We start from the raw sequence: 21,791 nt of genomic DNA, 5'->3' as shown, positions 1-21,791 counted from the left end.
TTTCTTTTCTTTTGTTCTATCCTTTTGTTTCGTTAGAAGGACTTGCTGGGTACTAATGCACCGTCATATGACATCACATGTTAATAATATACAAATATGTATTAACTTTTTTTTACATGGTTTTGTGTTATGAGCATTGATTAGTATTTCTCCACATGTTCTTGTATTATTGATCTAGAAAATTACTGTTACGGTGATGAATGCGTACCATACAAATTGTTCTATCATGAGTGGGATGAGCTCGGTCAAACAACATCCTTCTTCAAAAATACTCACCTCTTTGACAAGAAAAAAAAAACTCACCTTTCATTAATTATTTTTGTATTTAGAGGAGTTATATTTTTATCATCTTATACATAGGGTGTATTTTTCTCACCACCTTCAAGTGGTAATAATGCTTACCATTCTACTTATTGTGAGATTAAATTTTGAGATTTATGTCTATCTACTACACAGATCTCGAAATTTAAACTCATTCAACGATAATAAATATAGTAGTGAGCATCACCATCACTTGAAGGTGGTGAGCAAAATATCCCTATATATTATAAATTGAGACGAATTGGTTTGGTTTTAAAAATTTTGTAATTTTAGTTGTTCGATGGGTTTTTTCTTTTTAATTTTTTCCTATAAAAAACAATATTTTTTTTAGTGAACATAATTAATGGCATAAATGCCATGTAATTTTGAACTGATTACTTGTCTTTACTATTAAATCCCATATATATTATACAAAAATGTATTTATTTCTCAAAATATTCGGTTTTCGTTCTGTCGATTAATTTTATCAATACTTTTATGTTGGTTTTTATATGGTAATATAGGAATAATATGGTTATTTATACATGTAGTATGGCTAAACACCACTTACTTCATATAACAAGAAATATATGCTTCTTTTTTACCCCAGAAAGAAAAAAGTTAATTTATGCTTTTCTAATGAAAGAAAATTTATGCTTGCTCATGTCAATTTACACCAGATTAATCAAATAACTTGCATGGAATAATCATCTTTTTAAGGCATAAAGATGATCAGTTAGGCTATGTTTGGGTAAAGGATTTATAATATTTTCTATCCAATTTTTGGAGACCATTCTTTATTAACTTAGTCTTAAACTCCAGGACTTGAAAATCCACATCCAAACATAGCTTTAATCTATATAACATCACTTATGAAAGTTTTGCTTTGTCCAAGTGAGATTTGGATTCACGTACGGGAGTGTCTCACTTAGAACAACAAAAATATAATGTTGAAAATCATTTTAATGAATAATTCTCTTCAGTGTAATTAACCAGATTTTGGCCTCTACGTACACACACATGCAATATTTGTAGTATCAATTCAACCAAAATTAAAAAAAAAACAAAAATAAAAATATAGTTTGTAGTATGATCTTATACTATAAAGCTGACTTCTTGTTTCAAACTGTGATCAGATGGAAGGTGGTCAGTCGTCTGGCATTGGACGTGATCCATTCGAGCATCAATTCAGCTTGGAGAACAATACTGCGGTGAAACACTTATTTTCTTTTCATTTTTTGTTAAATTTCTAACACTTTCTGTTTCACTAGTTTAGTTAACCAGTTTACGAGATATGATATTTGGCACGAGTAAATAATCAATGTTACATAAACAAACAGTAAATATGATACAAATAGGTTTATATTTCTAATTATTTTACGACGTAATGTTTTGATGTAGCAGGAAGATGTTGTTGACTTGGGATCATCAACCGATAGCCCTCTGCCTGTGGATCCGACAAGGTCGGCAGAGAGCCTTACAGAGGCAGAATTCAACTTTTTTAGCAACCCTTCCCACGAGCAACCTGCAAACTTGGCACCAAATGGGATTTCATTTTCTAATCTATTTGCTGAGGCAATGGGGAGTGACCCTCAAATAATGGTATATTTTGTTACTCATTTGAATTATGTCTTCAATTAAGTACGAACGAACCAGAATACTGTGTTTGGAATTCATTTTTACGTGGTGGATCTCACGTGAGTAGTGTTAAAGTTCAACGCATTGCGTTTAACAAATCTAAAAATTGTTCTAACGAAATAAAGTTTTACAACCTAAGTGGAGATAGCTCTAGTCTAGTAAAGGAACAAAATTATGATGATTGCATAATTATATAGACTTTGGTTATTAGAAAATGGTTTTGGATTTAATTGTCTTTTACAAACAGAAGGCATAGATATGACATACTCCAATCCCTAATTAACCAATTTGGGACATTGGGAATATAATGTTGTACTAACCATTGAGAATATTACAAGCTTAATTATGTGAATTAGTAGTATAAGCATTGTTAATCAAATTTGAATGGAAGCAATAACATTTATTTTCTTTCTTTTTCATTGATGTTTATTAGGCTCAACTTAATCTAGAAGACTCTCTCCCTCCGATTTCTGATGCTCCGAACTTGTTGTTGCCGCCATTGCCGGAAGTAACCTTCAGTCATCTACTTCCAAGAGCATGCCAACCCTATCCTCCATGCATGGTAAGACAGTAATTTGCCAGATAATATGATACGTTTCGTCAAACTAATCAATTTTAACCCATATTTGTGTGGATTCGCGTTTGAATGCGTGACTTGGACTAATAATCTAGTAACATAACATGTCGAACTCTGATAATTATAAAGCATCTCTCAACCTCATTTTCGAGTTTGTGTGACTGCACATTGTAATAGTATAAACCTTCAGAAGAAGATATATTTTAGCATCACCCTAACTATGAAGAAGGTTGTGATGTTTTTAGGGTTATGCTAATTTGATGTTTGATGATGATTTTTTATTTTACTTTTTGATTTATTATTTTTTTGCATTTTTCACATAGGAGGAGCAAGAGTTCGGATCATCAGCTGGAAATAACTGGTACGGTCTGAATCCAGCAAATTCAACTCAAAACCTCGTGCCTGGAGCTGCTGGACTTTCAAGCTATCAGTCCTCTAACCCTCATTTTCCATATCCTCAAAACGAGAACGAAGGAACCCCTTTCTTCTTCAACCCTCTCATATCAAGCAGTACACCACCGTATCGTCCGGTGCAGGTACGTGTATCATACCTCAAACTTATTATTGCTTTTCCATTTAAAATGTTACTATTATGCTAATTCATCAAGTACCAACGGCATGGTGTGCGATTCATACGCATCAACGATTATCAGTCCGGATACAGGACGGAAATTGGGTTATTTCACATCCAAATTTCTGTCCTACATCAAGTCGTCTACAAACTATGATATGCCTTTGATAATTAGACCACTACTGACTATCTTTGGACATTTTGACGAACAGATGCCCGTCGGTGATGTTATGATGGACCCATTTCACCAACAGAAGCAACTGCCTCTGTATGTCAATCACATTCTTTTGAAAAAAAAAATTCTTTGCAATAAATTTCTAAGCATAATTTCTGATTGAATGAAAAATTGCTTGATTCTTAGGTCTCTAACTTTGGGGCCCAATCAATATGCCACAAGCACAGTGAGTTTTCTGTTTTGACCCTTCAAAGACTACCGTTAATAAGAAGTGATTTCCACTCGTTTTCTCTCCCGCACACCCCTCGTTTATTTCTGGTCATTGAAACGAACAAATCAAAGGAGAATCAATGGACATAAATAAACAGGGGTGTGCAGAAAGAGAAAATGGGTGTGCGGAAATCAATTCCCAAACTGTTTCAGTTTCATTTTACTTCACCAAGATTGATGACATTGATACTACTGCCGTATACTTGTTTTCCATGACCAGATGATGGCAGGCCACAGTGGTGGGAATCAGAGGCCGTCCTACCTCAACCAGCAGCCAGCTGCTTTCTTCTATCCCCAGAGTGTCAATCCTGCAGCACAGCTCTCGATTCCACCCGGGTTTTGGTACATGACCTGACATAATCACAATCTTTGTTTAGTTGTCTTATAACATTGACGTATGTTTATTTTTGATGTGATGATTCAACTTAGGCCCCAACATAATCAAGTTATACAAGGTTATGGAGCTTTTAACCCACAAGGGAACAACTCCGTACCCTATGGAGCTGCACAAATAAGGTACACATAAATCAAATATTGCAAAGTGAACATGGAAACATGTTTGTTTATGGGAATTTTATTAACTTTTACACGTATGCATCTGATTTAGAGCCCAACCCCAAGACACCCTACAGTTGCTGAATCAGCCACAACAAATGAACCAAGTCCCTGAAAATCCTTTTCAAGTAGGGGAGGATTCCGGGTATCTATCTTTCTTCTTTCCAAATTTATTTTTCAAATGCGTCTAATCAGAAAAATAACAATCGATCATAGACACAAACCTTAATTGTATAATATTATGCATTTAGGATCTGGGTACTGGAATCATCTCTGGCAAGGTAATGCAACATTACCAATTTTTCTCCTATGAAAAGCATATCGTAATATAGTTCAATCTTAATTTTGAAATGCAGGGCCCCGCCTGGACAACAGGAACAAATTAACAAAGGGAAGGCGGCCCTTGCACGGAAGGCACAAAATTCTAATTCTAATCCTCTCATGCAGTCTAGGTTAGCAATCAAAAGTTTAATTCTTCTATGAATCTATATATGAAAGTGTAATACTGCAGTAAAAATTTGGGGGAAATTGGTAAACAGATTACTTGATGGGAGGGGTGTGCTTACGATTATCTATGTCTTTTTCAGGCCTCGTGGAGTGGCTAAGTCACGACCTTCTATCCCTATCCCTATAAGGCCGAGGCCGTCTGTGCTACCTAACATAGCTGATCCTCCGCATCACAGCTCTGCGCCTTCCAAAACTCAGATATCTTTTAGGTACCTGCATGATCCTTATTTGCTTATATTATTCATTCCTTCAGGGTAAGTACAAGGAATTTAGAAAAGAATGGAACATATTACTAATCTTAATATTTCATTTAAAGAACATAAAATTGTTTACGTAGCCCATTAGAAACAAACCTTTCACTGAAACTAAAAGGGTGATGCGATGTTCGATACACACGATAGCCACCCCCCCCCCCCCCCCCCAACAACTACTTTCCTCTTCTCCTCCTCTCCATTTTTTTATTAATTTCTGTCCTTTGAACTCCTTCAATTCACTCAATCGAAAGGCTGGAAATAGAAAGAGTGTATAAAAAGAGGTGTATGGATAGCACCAACCAACTAAAATACTTTGGACTATGCAAAGGTCATCTCATAGTTAAGATGATGTTGGTTTACGACGCAATACCAGATCTTGGCCTGCATCTATCAACCTTCTCTTGGTGCTTTTACGTCCAAAACATTTTACCCTATGTTAATCACTTAAATTTATGAAGATACAGAATTGTTTCTTTTTAATCACAAGTATCTTCTAGGAAAAGTACTTTTAATGGTTCAGGTTCATGCTTTTATTGAATTTTTTTTTTTTTTTTTTTGGCAGGTTTCCTCCCATCCAACTTGAAGAGATAATGAATCAATCTAATGTTACAAGTGATAGCAGTTTTAAGAGGAGCAGTCAACTGCAAAACTCCCCAACTGAGCAAGTAAGAGGCTTCCTTACTCAACAATTCAAATAAGTTTCTGAATCTATCGTCAAATATCCTACATTATTTTCATTGGGAAACTTTATAAGGATCACACTGATTTTTGACTTCCCAACCAACATGAGTCTCCACCAAGCAATAAGATAGCAGTATATAATATATTGTAAGAACTCTACCATTGTGTGTAAAGGGGTTCCCCAATCGACATAAACATTCTTCGATGCACTTAGAGAAAAATCCTATTAATATGTGGTTTCTTTTCTTGAGTATGTTTTCATAAATAAGGGTTCTGAAGAATAGAAAATGTTTTAGGGAGAGATACCAGAACAGGGGTTTTCTGAAAAACGACATGGCAAACGACCAGTAAAAGTGTCATCCTCGGCCAAACGCTCAAAGGTAGCAACTTTTCAGTAGTGCATTGCATTAGGTTTTGCAACGGTTTAACCATGGGAAAGGGTTTCAGAATCAACATTGTATTATGATCACTGATGAAATCATCTTTCACTGAAATGCAGTGGACTTCAGCAGCTTCTAGTCGTAGGGAAGTCAACAGGAGTACTTTTGAACCGCAAGAAAAAGAATTAACTCTAGTCACCAGTTATTCAGTTCCTCCTAATCCAAGGTATTTGAAGTTTTATTGAATGGTCATCTTTCTGTTCTTGGTAAACTTTAAACTGATTATAGTTTTTATGATTTCAGGCAAATTAAAAATAGTCTTTATGATCCAGCATTTGAGGCAATGGGATTGCCTATTGACCCGCATCTTCGAATGTTGCTAGCACCCCAGCTGAATCCTCATGCAAAGAAATAGTTGGCTTGGTCACCTTTAACTTGTCCGGCAAGAGTTGGTCCTGCCGTGATTTATTGGTCAATAATAAAATGCCAGTTTTATTCTGACATTATAGTCCTTGACAATTGTTTAAGGTCTTTCCTTGATGGATTTCTTAAAGGTTCCTAAGAATTTTATTTAAAATTTTTACCAAAAAATATTTCTATCTAGTTGTAGTTTTCATGCATGCAGATGCTTTAAATCTATAAACAATCATAATTTATTTTTTATGGCTGAGGAAAAAATTGCATAAGAACACATCATCCCCTTAGTTTCAAGGAAAATGATGTGCAATAGGTCAAATGCCAATAAGTACTGAAAATTCGTAGAACATACGAAATACGAACACCAAAATGCTATTGTCTCTTAGCTTAATATTTGATTGATTGGATGGGTAGTGGCCAGGAAGAACATAATTGGTGGAGATAGAATGGACATGAAACCACAGATCTTTTTGAAAGGAAAGAATACTAGGTGTAAATCTGTTATACAAACAATCGTCCATATAAGCTTAAAGCATCAAGCTTGTCTAGGGAGGTTTGAATTACCATTTGTGGAAACAAAGAAAAAATAGATGGCCTGTAAGTGATGCAAAAATAGAAGAGCGGATATTTTCTTCTATACAGGAGGCAGTTAGGGATCTGCAGTCTGGTAGATTGTCAGGGACACTCATACTAGAGCTTCATACTTGCGTATTCCTGATTCTATGTTCGGTGTTCAAACAGAGTTTGTTTCTGGTTTTCCCGGGTGCTTTGCTGCAGAGATGTAAAAATTTGGTTTGTCTACTATGTTTTGACTGGCTTTGAACCCCTTAGCCTACCGCTGTACTTCTGTACTAAGAGTCCTCGAACAAGATTTTAATTTCTGGTATGTCCAGTCCTTTTGAGAGTTAAAATCTAGGTGATGCAGGACAGTAGCGTTAAGCTGCTGTGCAGCACGAAATTGGTACCAGGTTCACCGCTTCGCTCTGCACCATGGCTGGCCGGGAACGAGGTTGTGGCCGTGGAAACCAAACCTATCAAGCAGAGATGGATGAGATGAGGTGTATGATTGAAGATCTGTCAAGAGTACTGCAAGCTCTTCAACGACAGGAACATGCAGAGGCCCGTATGGAAATTCTGGTATGCGGACTCAGACCCTTCAACATACTGGAAGGTAGCCAGAAGGATGAAGAAGAGAATGTGGAAGACGAAAACCCCTTTCATGATGCAGGACCCCATAATGGGTGTGAGGCAGATTTGAAGATTGATTGGTTCGTGCTTTGGAAAACGGTCCAGGATTAAGTTGCTGTTGTTTTTGGCAAGATGCATGCAGAGGATAGAAAAGTGTTGGTTGTAGAGCTCAAATTGCAGAGTGCTGCACGTCAATGGTGGAAGAGAGTTGAAGAACTGCGTGCTCAACAAGGGAACCCCAAAATCAACATATGGGAAGACAGACTGGTTCACCAAATGTCATAATACAAGTGGTTGAAATTTTTTTTTCAAATATCCAAACAGTTGTATTATGACACTTGGTTTACCGAGTCATGTCCCTGGCACACTGAAAAATATCTAAGAAAAGAGGGTATTGCGCCATGGCAACAAGAGAGCTGTTTCTAAGCCCCTAGACACGGGTTGGCAAGGTGAGCCAGCGGCTGCTCGAGGCGTTCAAAGTGGTCAAGGAGACATTCCAAGTACTCGAACAGGTGGTAGGAACTCTGTGGGTGCTGAATCCAAATGCAAAAGGGAAAGGATTGGTCTACAAAGCTAAGTCAAGACTTCCAAGGCTGGAAACATGTCAAAAGATCAGTGTTATGCGATGGCGCATAGATCTTACGCTTGTCCACAAAGAAGAGTGAACTTGGCATCCGTGATATTATTTCAACTAGGTTCTGATTACTCACTATACTTTCATTTCCAAAAGCCCAATGACAAAAATCCAAATGAGATAATAATACATTCTAAAACTTATCCACCAATTTAACACATTCAACAAAAAAGAAAACAGAATCTCTCTCTTGAAAAAAACTAACCTCAATAAATAGTGTTATCAAAAACCCAAGGTTCGTGCACAAAAAGCTCTCGGCCATTCATTTGCACTGTCCCTGCAGCAATGTCCTCCGCGCGTTTCCTCTCTGCTTCAGCTCTTTTAGCAGATGCATCATCAGCCTACCAAAAACAAAATTCAACATATTAGCCTACACAACAATCTCATTAGTCCCACCAAACAGAAACAATTCCGAACAAAAACAAGAACTCGACTCATATTCGACATTGCAAATCCGAACAAAAATCATACACACACAAAAACACAACTACCCAATTAAAAAAGAAATCAAATTTTCACAAACATTTGTATATCTAACCAACCTTTATTAAAGCTAAATTAACATATTATAAACAATCCAATCTATATTATGTAATGTATACTATTGCAATATGATACCAGAAATAGAAAGAAAATAAAATGGGAGAAAATAAAACCCTAGCCAGTACTGCCTACAAATCTAAAGCGATAAAGTCAAAAATTGAGAGAAAAAAGAAGAGAGGAGAGGGACCTTCTGGCGCTTCCAGGAGAGGAACTGGGCCTTCGTCATCGACCGCGGAAACTCGACTTCCTTAATTTCTTCTTCTCCCATTGTTCTTGTTTTTATGTTTGATTCTCGTTTTCTCGGATTGCACTTTCTGTTCCAAACAGAGGTCTGAGGGACTCTCTGGTAATGTAGTTTATTGTTGTTAGGGTGGTGCTGCATAATTACACTAACACCCTTTTGATTTATTGTTTTTTACAAAATTCTCTCACGTTTGAAACATTACAGTAACCCTTTTGATTTATTGTTTTTTACAAAATTCTCTCATGTTTGAAACATTACAGTAACTCTCTGAGGTTCAGATTCACTTTTATACAATACTTGTAGAGCTGACATCACCTTAGAGGTAAACGTGTCCTTGAGGGGTTACGTAAGTAAATTAGAATATCAGGAGGTGTTAGTGTAATGTTTTAAATTAACCTTAAGAGGTGTTAGTGTAATTATATTGATTTTTTTTTACCTTTCACACACTCTTTCATTTTCAGCCATCAAATTGAATGAATTAAAGTATTGGAAAAATAAAAATTAGCAAAGTTTGTGTGAAATGATAAAAAGAGTATGTGAATAGCATCATGACGCTGGGAATTGTGTTGAGACATTGTCATTGGGAACAACATACTGCCAATGATATGTCGTTTGGCTAACTGGCTAAGACACACTAGGAATGCTTCTGCTTGAAGTACTTTTTTTTTTTTGTCAACATGAACTTCATTAATAAAAGAAATGGTATAAAGATGGAAGTTTAAGGTCATCTTCATTGGAGAAAGAGAAAAGATTAAAGGGCCAAAATATGACCTGATTTGAACAAAATCTATCCCCAACTAAAGGCTAGGCTAAAAATCAATGTAGCTCACTAGGCCAAAGTATGGTCAAAGAGTTATTGGACTGGCCAAGCTTCACCTGATACCCATCCGTTTGATGGGTTGGTGCTGCATGCTATTTGGATATTCTAACCCTAACCTATATACTCCTGGTCATCCTCCTCATACTTGACTCCAACAACATCATCATTTGAAATCTTGTCCCGCCTCCTCATCCTCATCGTCGATCTAACACAAGACCAACACAACACTCTCTTTGTCTCTTTGTCTGCAGCAAAGGCCAATATTTCTTGGTCAACTCTTATCATTCCTTTTCTTTGCATTTGCCATTGCGGTGTTGCCCAACTCTCAGCGCTCCTGACTATGACATCCTTCACTCTCTTCACCAAGTACTACTACTTGTGCTATCTTCTTGTTCTCTTTCTTCATCTCCTCATATGTAATTTTAAGTCATGCAATGCATACATTCTGATAACAATTTACATGTTGTATGTGAAACTACTTGATTATGTCTCTGACATGACATGACTTGAAACTCGAATAGTTATTATTTATTATTATTAGTCATTTATTTGGTCTTAATGGATAAATATCATATATTGTGTGACTATGAGCCCTTTGATTTTTGTCAAACTCAGACATTAATATACATACATATATTTTGATTGCTCAAATTTGAAATTGTTTTCTTCATTCTCCGGAAAAATGATCAGTGAAATCCACGAGTAGCAAAACTAGTTTCGAGCAATGGAATTCGCGGACAGCAAATTTCTCTAACGCATCAAATATCCTAATTATGTTACTGCACTACCTCAAATCTACCTCAATGCCCAAAATCTTATGGCAGGAAATAAAGTTGCCCTTTTGGCAGTCCCATGGATGGTAAGTCATTAACACACTTTTGCCAATTTGCCACCACCTTAATGAAGATTTAGGAGGCTGCTCATTAGAAAAATAATAAATTATTGAGAGAGCTATGTTTAGCCATTTTGGTTCGAGATGTTATATGAATATGGTCTGATACTTTTAATTAAAAATTAATTTCCTGCAAAGATATAATTATGGAAAGAGTTGTGTTTGGCCCCTTTGGTTGGAAATGGCCGAAAAGCCCAACAAATTGGCATCATAAGAAATTGATGTATAATTTTTCAGCAAAAGAATGTATACAATACAGTTTCTACATATCCAATTAAAGAGGCAATATAAAGATACTAAAAAAAAAAATTACAACATGCCTAAAGAGGACAAAAGCCTAATTATAAATAAAATATGGCCAAGCAGACAATGACCAACAACATCACATAACACCACCATTAGCTACTCCAGGACCAAACGCCACCACCACAATGAAGCAAATCAGGAACTGTAAGGACTCTATCATGATAAGAATAATTGACGTGGAATTAATTAGTTAAAGTCAAAACCACTAAGGATGCTAATCTTCTTGTTTGTAGGACACTAAGTATACATGCATTAGTTATGGTTTTACAACTAAAAAAACGTGGAGGGTTTTTAGGCTTCAACCATCCCATGATAGTTGGGATGCAGTTGGGTAATATGCCTATTTAAGAGGTGTCCCAGCTCACAGGAAGACTACGTCCAAAGAAGATCTAGAACTATCGTTAAGGTTTTGATATAGGTTCCTCAGTCAGTAGAAGACTCTCTTGGTGTTGCTATCTTTGCTGCTTGATTGATGACATCCTCACGTATGATCGATCTCCTTCTTCATCCCACTCTTTAAATGTTATATTTAATATCTGTGGTTTGTGATCCTTGTTGAAGACTAACCATTTATAGGTCTAACATTTGGTATCAGAGCAAGGTTAGTCTACTTGGATTCAAACTTGGTCATCTTAACATTTATACCTATATCACTCTATCCTTAGTGTTTGCAAAATATCTTGAAGAGATTTAAGGAAGCATTGGAATTGCACCGATGGGCAATTGCTTGTCAAAACCACATCAAAATAGGTTTCTGATAAACATTGTTTCATGAATTAGGTTGCATGAAATTGTAACTCATTGGCCATAACATTCATATATTTCCTTTCAAAGAAGGGAATATTTTAAGTTGTTTGTTTTGTGAATTAGAACATAGTTTTTGGTGGAATGTTTGATAAATTCGATTATTTTAATTGTTATTGTCCTTGATCATATTTTGATCCTGGGCACTAGAATTCTTCAACTGATGTTTGAGGTTTTCTCTTTTGTTTTTCTGGGATGGATTGTTGTGTTCGTGTGGTTGATGGAGTTGGGTTTTGGATCTTTTGAATTCGAGTTTCAAATTCCATCGTGCATGCGGTTCAAGCATGTTGCCCAATTTGAAATTCTCATTCCAAAAGTCTTTCTCAATGGTGTCTTGGTTTTGTTGGAGCTTGGCTGAAGGAACAAACCATCACGTAATTTTAATAATTGGACAAATGTTTATTAAATCTTCACCAAAGTGGGATTTTATGGAAATTTTGGTCTGAGAAAGGATACATGGAATTGTGATTCAATTTCTAAGCCTTTTGCTCCTATCGACGATGAAATGAAGCTAAAATAGCGGTGCCTACAAGAATATCTTATTGCAGTTGGTCTCGACCATGGTGGCAGAGGTGACGATGTTTTCAATTATACGTGACGAAGACACGGCAAGTCGGTGTCGTTTGGCCAATGAGCTCGTATAGGCCATTGGAATTGGAAAACTTGCATCTTCAAGCTCAGGCTCATGAAGCCTTATCAAACTTAGAGATTGTCATTGTTGAATCTCCATTGGGGTTAAATCCTAAAGTGGATGGGGACCGACTGATTGCAATTATTCCTCCATTGACAAAAGAGCATGTTCAGGTACTTACAACTATTTTTCCCCTCATTTTTTTTTTTGTTGTGCCTATGTGTTATTTTCTATATTGGATGTTCTGTATACTTTATTTGGTTGAGCATGTGTGCTTGTTTGGATTGTTCATTGCATCTGGACCTACATGTTTTGGAAAGCGTTTAGATGGTGTTGATTATAGCGCAACATGTTATGAAAGTCTGATACCATGTGAAAGTGAAGAACAAGAAGGTAGAAGTAGTATTTGCCGAAGTTGTGAGTATTGTGATTAATCTTGCCGTGTAAATATACATGAGTACAAAAAGTTCTAGTCTAAATAATATATAGATTATATTGTTCTCTCTTCACGGATACTAACTAACAGTTTATATTCAAATTTATAAAGAAGGATAAACACAAAAGTTGGCGTTCACTAGGACTGTGATTTAACACTTGTATTTCCTCATTTGTTTTTCAAGGGAATGTTTATCTGGCGTTCCTTGCTCCTCCTTATCTACCTTGAACGGATGGGAATTTTCTTAAGTTTGGCCATTGGCCATAGGATGGATTGTCACTTTCCACATCCATATAAACATGCATAATTAAATGAACTTGTTTTCATAGCCGCTTGAATTTTGAGCTAAAAATTGCTTAATTAGTTTTGACCCAAAAATATTTTATGATTGATAGGTTTTTGGGATTTACTTTACTGATGTTTCTAACTTCTTTGCCTAATGTTTCTTGCCTTTTTCAGATGGTTGCAATCATAACAATAAAGTCTTTTACGATAGTATTTTCTACACTAACCTTTACTTCTTCAGGAAAAACTTCTAAGCGAGATTTTGTAGTTCATTCTTTTGTACATATGTTTTTCAGTAAAGTGAAAAGACTTCAAGAACTGAATTATATAAATTATGATTTTAAAACACATAACATGTCAATATTCTTTTCCAAAGAGATGAATGTATGAATGGTTTGAGATTTTTAAGATATAACATTTTAACGACAATTAAGTTGACTGTTTTCTTGCCCAAAGGCTTGAAATCTTGGTTGTTTTCTTAATCTTTTACATTACTATTATACAAGAAGGCTAGATAATCTATTTTCAAATGATGGCTAAACATGTTTCTTGCCAAAAGGTGTAACATAAACATGCATGAATGATTTATGAAGATTGTTGTAAAATGCAGAAAAATAGATAGAAAGAGGAAGAGAGAGAGAGAGAGAGAGAGAGAGAGAGAGAGAGAGAGATTTGTAGCTGAAATGTTTTCTTGATTGATTACTCAATGGATTACAATGATCACCTATATAGATGTTGCTGTTACAAGACCTGCAGAGCAAGTTACTCTAACCTCCTCCTTATACCAACTAATTATATCTCTAACAAATCTTATAAAATAAATAAAAAATAGATTCTAACTAACTACATATAACAACTTATTTAATTTCTTGACAAGTGGCATTGATTTGACCATTTATTACCTTCTCACTTGGATCACAGTTTTGTATTTCATCATTTTTACATCCCCCCTCAATCTAATGCTCGAGGGAACTGAGCATGAGATTGCTACAATGCTGTTGGAACAATGGTGGAGATAAGCACTTTGTAAGAATGTTCACTGATTGGTTTGTGGAGAGTGCAATGGCTGAAACATTATCACAATATATCATTGGTGATGAATATAAAGGAATATGAACATCATAGAAAAGTTGTCAAAATATTATCACAATATATCAGCTTCTGTGAAAGATCGAGAAAATGTGTGTTGTTTCTTAGATGCCCAAGAAATAGGATTTGAACCAAGAAACACTACAAAGCCTAAAGTTGATCTCTTATCATTTGGATCACCTGCACAATCTGCATCACTATAAGATTGTCTTGGTTTGAAATGAATACCATCGGTAGATGTACCTTTGAGATATCGAATGATTCTTTTAACTGCAATCACATGATAAACCATAGGATTATGCATGAATTGAAAAGCTTGATTTATAGAAAAAGCTATATCAGGTCTTGTAAAAGTGAGGTACTGAAGTGCCCTAACAATACTCTTATATTGTTCAGGAATGTAATTAGGCCATCTCTCTTTAGCCCTTGCTTCCGCTTGGCGTACCTAGAAAATATAATTACAAAAATTAAAGGAAATTAATTTATGAAATTAAATGTAATATAATTAAATATTTAAAATAACTTGTGAAAACATTTACTTCGTCATAGAAATTGGCTCTGCTTTCATGTCAGCTTCTGACCTTTAACACTGCTTGATGCTCTTTATTCAAACTTGGATGAGGATTTTTTTTTTCCATCTTGAAGAACAACTCTCGTGGTTTTGGGAATTTGGTGAAATGGTGCATTCGAAGAACTCATAGTACTTTTTGGACGTACGAGTCCAAACACCTTCACTTGTTTGAGAACTCGCCCTCACACTATCTTCTGAGACCCATCTATAAGCCTTGCAAAGAGCTTCTTCTTTTTGGGTCGAAGCCCTACCTTTCATTGTAGATGTGGCCACTTGAAAATTATTGAAAATTTTGAAGGAAAGATTATTGGAAGAGGTAAGAGAATAGAATGTGAAGAATTGAAATAAAATGAAATAAGATAGTATGAAATGGTGAAAATTATGTGAGAAATGATGTAGGAATGGCTTAGGCATTTATAGGAAAAAAAATTAGAATTTTTTATTATTATTATTTTTTATTTTGTACCAAAAAAAAAAAAAAATTCAAATCCAACGATAACCTGGTGTCAGTTAGCTCTTGCTAGCTGGCATCATGTTGATGCCAAGTAATCGTTAGAGTTCAAAATTTGGGCCAGCTTAAGGCTGGCTAACTGGCTTCTTTGGGCCAGCCAGTTGGCTTAATTTGGTGGTTTTGGCCCGGTAGGGCCCACAAGCCCTTTGGCTTAGCCCTCGGTTGGAGTCGATTTTCGTGTCATTTAGAGCTATTTTTAGCCCTATAGCCTTTTGGCCAGATCGGTTGGAGATGACCTTAGATATAGAGTTTTTGAAAAAGAGGGAAAAGGCACGGGGCCCTAGGTTCAATTCGAGGATGCAAGGCTAGATGTCTTTCGTTCGCATGCTTGAAGCACTTGTGCTCAAGTAGAAGTGTTGTTGTGGATAAACAAATTTAATAAAAACGCTCAAAGATCATCTCCAACCCTTTGGTTAAAACCTAAAATTTTTAACCCAGAAAATTTAAGTTTTAATCCAAAAATAGTTTTTCTCCTTCAACCTTTCTGGGTTAAACTTTTAGCCCAATATTATTAAACAATGAATTTAGGATAATTTTTTTTTCCTTAAAATGATTTAAAAATAAATAAATTATGTAGACTATCCTAATTTAATTCTATGAAGATTTTAACATAAAAATATTTAGATTCTGATATATATTGAAAAATCACTAAACTGACACCATGAAACTCGTGGAACACCATGAAAGAATATGATAAAAGAAAGTTTTTTAATTACTTTAGCCATTAGATTTAAATTTGGACCATTAGATTTTTTTTTTTTTTTTTTTTTACCGTTGGATTATATCATATTAGATCTTAGCCGTTGGATTCAATGAATTTATAAACATAAAAAAAAAAAAAAAATACGCATATATGATGAGCTAACCTACTAACCTAGGAGTGAATCATGACCTAAATTTGCTATAGAAATGAGTTTTGGGTTAAAAAATATATTTCCGCTAAGGGTTGGAACAAGTTGAAATAAGTTTATAACCTAAAATTTGAGTTTTACTTCAAAGATTAAAGTAGGTCTAAGTGTTTTTTTTTTTTTTTTTTTTTTTTTTTTTTTTTCTGGGAAGGGCTTCTTGAAGAAGCGTTTTGCACATGCTTCTTCATAAAGCTTAAAAGATATTTTTGAAATATATAAATACTTTTATTTTTTTTAAATGTTCTATAAAACGTTTTAGTTATTAAATGCTCTTTTAATTATTTTAAAAGCACTCTCAAATTATGTTAAGCTAGCTAGATTTATAAGTTCATCTCTAACACAAGGTCTCAAAAATCAATTGATCCAGAAGTATAGATCATCCAAAGATTTCATAAGTCGATGCTACAATAGTCGGTTAACTTTGAGAATACTGAACGTCTTATACCGGCCAACATGGTTTACAAAACGGACCACGTGTGACAACACACAAAATTAGGACCCTCTTTTATTTTTGCTTCGCTCAGCACGTTTTATGTCATTATTCATTTAAATATTAACACATACAACCGATTGTATAAAAGAATATCTCCGGTAACAGGGCTGAAAGTCAGCAACGTGCATTGATTCCCACCTTTGTTTCAGTAGAAGATTGTAAAAGTGAACATTGACATATGACTAAAGCCACCTCTATGTGTATGGCCAACAAAGAAAAATCTCAAACATCTCTGTACATATTTCTCAAAGCATCTGCACTTTATTAGGGTGACATAGCTTAATAACTTAATATCATAGATCTCGAGAACGAATCAAATCAAATGATTCTTTTTCTCAGTTTTTTTTACTTGCTCCTATGGGCCAATGTAGAAAAGATTGAGAAAAATCAGTCGTTCACAACAACTAAAGAACGATTCCTCGAGAAGTTATGAGACGCACTCGAACCATCAACAGCTGCTCCCACCAGTCACCTTGCAAGTAAGGCAGGCCTCTACTGCTTCACCAACAGTGAGGAAAACACTCTCTCCTCCAATCTTGTCTACCAATTTGGACACCTTTAGCCTGTGAATCACTTGCCACCTTGGGTTGGCCATGGCTAACTGCAATCCAAACAAATAGAATTAATTATCTTTTAAATTAGACAAGTAGTTTTGACATGCAGATGAAACACACACTTGTATGCCATATGAACACAACTTCTTGTGTATTTCTTCTAGGGCAAGAATTCCGGAAGTGTCCACATTCATCACATCTAGCATAAGAGGAAATTTACATTAATTAGTAAGTGAATATATCAAGACATATACATAATTCTTCGTAAAAAAAAAAAAAAAAAAAAAGAAGTCAATCTTAAATGGGTCGAGTCAAACCGGGCTAACTTATTTTACATTTTTAATCAAGTATTGCTTAGATTTAATTTTGTGCCGTTTTCAAAAACAATATTATTATTATTATGTGTCAGCTCTACAAATAGTAAAATTCATTTGTATGATTAGTTCTAGCAAGTGATACATCAAACTGGCCTTAATGTTTCAGATAACTTCAAACTGACAGTACTTACTGGACATATCAAGGATTACATGTTGAATTCTTCTTTTTTCTTTCGGATCTCCAGTCTCATCCTCTTCTTTTGTCACCAACTTCAATACCCTAGAATAAATATAGCCTTCATGCATTAGTTATTTCTATGTCCAAATTAATTATGTCAACTGAAGGAGAAGGACATAAACTTAAATAATACTCGTATACCTTTCTTTCACAGAATTAGCATTGGCAAAGCAAAGCAAAGAGGAGTTGATGCCAATTATCAAGATGCTTGGAGTTTCAATGGCCATGGGATACTGATTGATGTTACAAAAGATGTCTGTTGTTGGAAGTCTCCCCAGAACATCTATTCCAGGTCGAAGTGAATTTATCAATATCTTTGCAAAAGAGATGCTTACCTGCATAAATGCACTCCAAAACTCATCAGAATCAAACACATGATTTCTGACCATATACTCTTAGTGCTTAGTTTTAGCTTGATACTTGCAATATATTCAAAATTTGACATTAACTTTGATAGATTCTAGCAGAATCAATCCATGAAAGTAAAACTCCATTGTATAGTGGCTTCAGTGTGTGTGTGTGTGTGTGTGTGTGTAACGCTTTCATGCATTATTGTTAATCCATGTAGAAACATACTTGTTTTTGTTATTGGCTTACAATCATTCAAATCTCAGTGGGTTTATGTATGGGCATTTGCAAGATGCTCGTGAGATATCATATTACATTAAGCATAGGAACCTACGTACCTAGCCATCAACAGTAAGCTCCATTGTGCTATTTGATATAACAAAATGTTCGGTATAACAAAAAGTGGACAATCCAAAAGGATTGACCTGATTCTTTGACTTTGTGGCCTGCTTGTAGGACCAAATCACACTAAAGATAAGCATCCAGTCCCACTAGGCTGGTCGTATCTCACCACTAAAATATCCAATCTCTATCACGAGACGGAGCCTACCCCTTGATCAAATTTGACTCTCCATATGTAAAATTTAGTACATTCTATTCTTTTGTTTCATCGAGCAATATTCTAAGTAATCTAATCTAATTATACGGAAAAAAGAGTTTTAATCAGAGTGCAGAAGACAAAACATATTGCTTTAATTAACTTGACTACGTTCATGTTTGTTGTACATTCTATCCTTTAGCATAGGAGATCTTCGCTCTAATTTAAAACTTAGGTATGGAAATTAGTGCCATGTACGCACAACGGGTAAAATGCATATTTGAAGGATTAAAAGTGAAAAGAGTGAAAATTAGTTACCGCAGCAAGAAGACCAATTTCTACCGATTCAAACAAGACCCCCAAGAATGCACCAACGCAAGCAAGGAAGTCCAATTTGTCAACCTTCCAAATGTGGTAAGCTCCATTGATATCAATGAGCCCAGGAAGAGCTGATAGGATGATTGAAGCAAGGATTGCCATGGGAGTGAAATACAATAGCCTAGTAAGTAATTCCAGTGACAAAATTACAGTTAGAGCCATCACTATATTTGATACCACAGTTTGACACCCTGCACTAAAATTTACTGCAGTTCTTGAAAATGAACCTGCAGAGGCCAAAATCCATCAATTACTTATTATTCGAGTGATATTATAATTAATTTAATCTAAACTTCGGAAAGAGGGATGCAAACTTGCTTTCAGAGGGGAAAGTACACTGTGCTAGTTATAAACATAACTCACCAGTTGCAACATAGCATGAAGTTAATGATCCAGCAATGTTCATGCATCCCATGGCTAGCATTTCCTTGTTACCATCAAGATGGTACCCTTTGATGGCAGCAAAAGATCGACCAACGGCAATGGCCTCCTGGTAAGTCAATAAAACATTTAGTTATCATGAAAAATCTACAACCTTTTTATCGGACACAAAATAAAAAAGAGCGGGATGCAACATGAGGAGCTCGATCATCCTAGTACTACTTTCAGCCAAACTCGCTCAATTTCGGAATTTTGATGGGGTCTACAACTTGATCAAGATTAAATATGTAGAGAAAGCAATGCAGAGAACTCACAGCAAGAGCAATGATAGCAGAAATGAGTCCCGCTTTGGCGGCTTGTCCAACATGTGGGCCTCTGAGTTGTAGCTGATGAGCTGAGCTTGGATTTAGTCCCCCTTTGATATGTTTTACAACATTTACTCCATGCTTGTCAGCTTTTGTTAAATACACTATCAAAGTAGATAATATAACTGATATAAGTGGGGCAATTGCTGGTAGCCAAAAGAGCTTTTTGTTTCTTTTTCCCTGCAAATAAAAAAAATTAATGTCTATGAAGGCTAAATCTAAAATTGCCAAATAAAATGTGAGACTGCTAGAATTTAATAAGTACTTACAATAAACCTAGCAATTAGGAGGAATATCAAGAATGCACAACCAAGGACGATGTTCAGAGGGTGCCACTGCCATTGAAACACTATCTGTTAACTTTCGTGAATCGAAAAATGAACATAAAAAAAAAGTACCATAATTTTTTTAAGAAAACACAAAATTTACATAATTTTTTTTAAGAAACAAAATATACTGAATTATATACACTTAATTAGTATTTATCATTGCTGTAAGTGTCTAATTAACTTACTGGTTCATGAACAATTGAATCGAAAACAGACTCCAAGACGGAGATTATATCGGTGTTGGTGGTGAAGTGGCTGATCCCAAGAAGGCCCTTGAGTTGTTGGAGGCCAATGATGATGGCTGCACCAGCCATAAACCCTACAATTGCAGCATGCGAAAGAAAGTCCACAAGAAATCCCAACCTACAAGTAGTACAAGAATGGACTGTGTTAGGATGAAAATCGAAATTACGTTTCGGAAGGTTGCAGTAAAAACAAGTTTGCTGATCAGCTTGCCTGAAAATTCCAAATGCAGCTTGGAAGATTCCGGCAAAAAATGTCACGGTGAACACAAGATTTCGGTAAGCAATAGGATTGGCCACAGGATCTTCTATCTTCTGAATCAAGGAGGGTAGGAGCATGGAAACGACAGCCACTGGCCCAATTGCTAGCTCTCTTGAGCTCCCCATTAGAGAATAAATCAGAGGTGGAACAATGCTTGTATCTAAATGCAATAACCCAAATGAAAAAAACCGATAAGATAAAACCAAAAGAATGAACAAAAATTTGCTGACAAATAAAACAAAATGAACAACTTACACAGGCCATATTGCGGATCAAGTTTTGCAAGATTAGCATATCCAATACTCTGCCAAGTTCATAAAAAGTACAAAAATGTATAACAAAAAAAATTAGAAGGACATTTTAATGGGATTTTCTAAGTAAATTAAACCGAAAAACTTACCTGAGGAACACTAAGGCTGGCCAGTGTCAAACCTGCCATCACATCATTTTTAAACTTTGATGCCTTGTAATTCCTCCCCCAGCTAAGGATTGGAAACAGACCCCGAAATAACGAAAAGGCTCGGTTTGCTGGTGTTTTCTGCTTGGAGTAACTGTTTCCTTGAGGAAGAAGATTGGATTTTATGCCATGAATGAGCTGCTGCAATAAGCCTGGTGGATCAGGAGAAGAGAGAAGCCACTGAGCTCTCTCGGCCCGACCGGAAGTGTCCTCGGCTTGGCGGTGCTGCTGCTGAAGCTCCACGGTACTGAAGATCTCAGTTGGCAGTGAAGCCATGGTGGTTAAAAATTTGAAGTGTTTGGGTGAACTCTCTTGAGTCGCATATATTTTAGGTACCTGCAATGGTGTTCTAGTTTTTGTACCAAACCATGACAGAGATATTTGAATGAATGCAGTCATTAAATACATTGATGATGTCAAAATAACTGCAGCTGCTTATTGCATGTTGAAACATTAACTCATCGCAATTGATGAGCTCATTCATAATGAATAATGAGTGTTATAAGCACGGCACATTAATTTAATTTCCATGTAACGTTTTAAGTTTTACAGGAATTCTCACTTTACTATCCTAAAGTATCGTAAAATTCGCATTTTGTTATCCTTAATTTTTTCGTCGTAGTTTGCCTAAATTTTGATTTTTCTAACACTTTAATACTTCCGTTAGGCTTTCCGTCAAGTTCTTCGTTAAGTGATGATATG

The 21,791-nt window shown here is 35.6% G+C and overlaps 3 protein-coding genes across 4 annotated transcripts; 1 reads left to right on the top strand and 2 right to left on the bottom strand.

The window, feature by feature from the left end:
• The first annotated feature begins 1,436 nt into the window (after positions 1-1,436).
• On the top strand, positions 1,437-6,499 carry LOC148694666 (uncharacterized). Its single transcript, XM_088698285.1, has 15 exons — positions 1,437-1,511; positions 1,705-1,902; positions 2,372-2,500; positions 2,839-3,051; positions 3,299-3,354; positions 3,448-3,487; positions 3,752-3,873; positions 3,961-4,047; positions 4,139-4,231; positions 4,443-4,538; positions 4,674-4,802; positions 5,410-5,512; positions 5,825-5,908; positions 6,028-6,134; positions 6,212-6,499. The coding sequence occupies exons 1-15, from the start codon at positions 1,437-1,439 to the stop codon at positions 6,321-6,323; spliced, it is 1,644 nt and encodes a 547-aa protein (XP_088554411.1). The 3' UTR covers positions 6,324-6,499.
• LOC137718744 (uncharacterized) lies at positions 3,397-9,036 on the bottom strand. Of its 2 annotated transcripts, XR_015964968.1 has the most exons (4): positions 8,878-9,036; positions 8,353-8,488; positions 4,653-4,806; positions 3,397-3,882 (listed from the first exon to the last, which is right to left on the bottom strand). XR_015964968.1 is itself a non-coding variant. In XM_088698109.1 (3 exons), exons 1-2 carry the CDS (start codon positions 8,956-8,958, stop codon positions 8,354-8,356), a joined length of 216 nt encoding a protein of 71 aa, XP_088554235.1. In that variant the 5' UTR covers positions 8,959-9,036; the 3' UTR covers positions 3,397-3,882; position 8,353. The 2 variants fall into 2 exon arrangements, 1 of the variants encoding a protein (XP_088554235.1); XM_088698109.1 differs by lacking the exon at positions 4,653-4,806.
• Positions 9,037-16,921: 7,885 nt separating this feature from the next.
• On the bottom strand, positions 16,922-21,785 carry AST56 (STAS domain / Sulfate transporter family). Its single transcript, XM_068457215.2, has 12 exons — positions 21,033-21,785; positions 20,888-20,936; positions 20,585-20,792; positions 20,314-20,491; positions 20,069-20,134; positions 19,749-19,979; positions 19,417-19,543; positions 18,994-19,280; positions 17,931-18,124; positions 17,743-17,831; positions 17,357-17,433; positions 16,922-17,281 (listed from the first exon to the last, which is right to left on the bottom strand). Exons 1-12 carry the CDS (start codon positions 21,495-21,497, stop codon positions 17,129-17,131), a joined length of 2,124 nt encoding a protein of 707 aa, XP_068313316.2. The 5' UTR covers positions 21,498-21,785; the 3' UTR covers positions 16,922-17,128.
• Between the last annotated feature and the right edge of the window lie 6 nt (positions 21,786-21,791).

This window comes from Pyrus communis, chromosome 8 (assembly GCF_041283825.1).
Source record: "Pyrus communis isolate YQ-2024b chromosome 8, ASM4128382v1, whole genome shotgun sequence".
Classification (NCBI taxonomy): domain Eukaryota; kingdom Viridiplantae; phylum Streptophyta; class Magnoliopsida; order Rosales; family Rosaceae; genus Pyrus; species Pyrus communis.
This window is presented reverse-complemented; position numbering and strand designations above follow the sequence as displayed.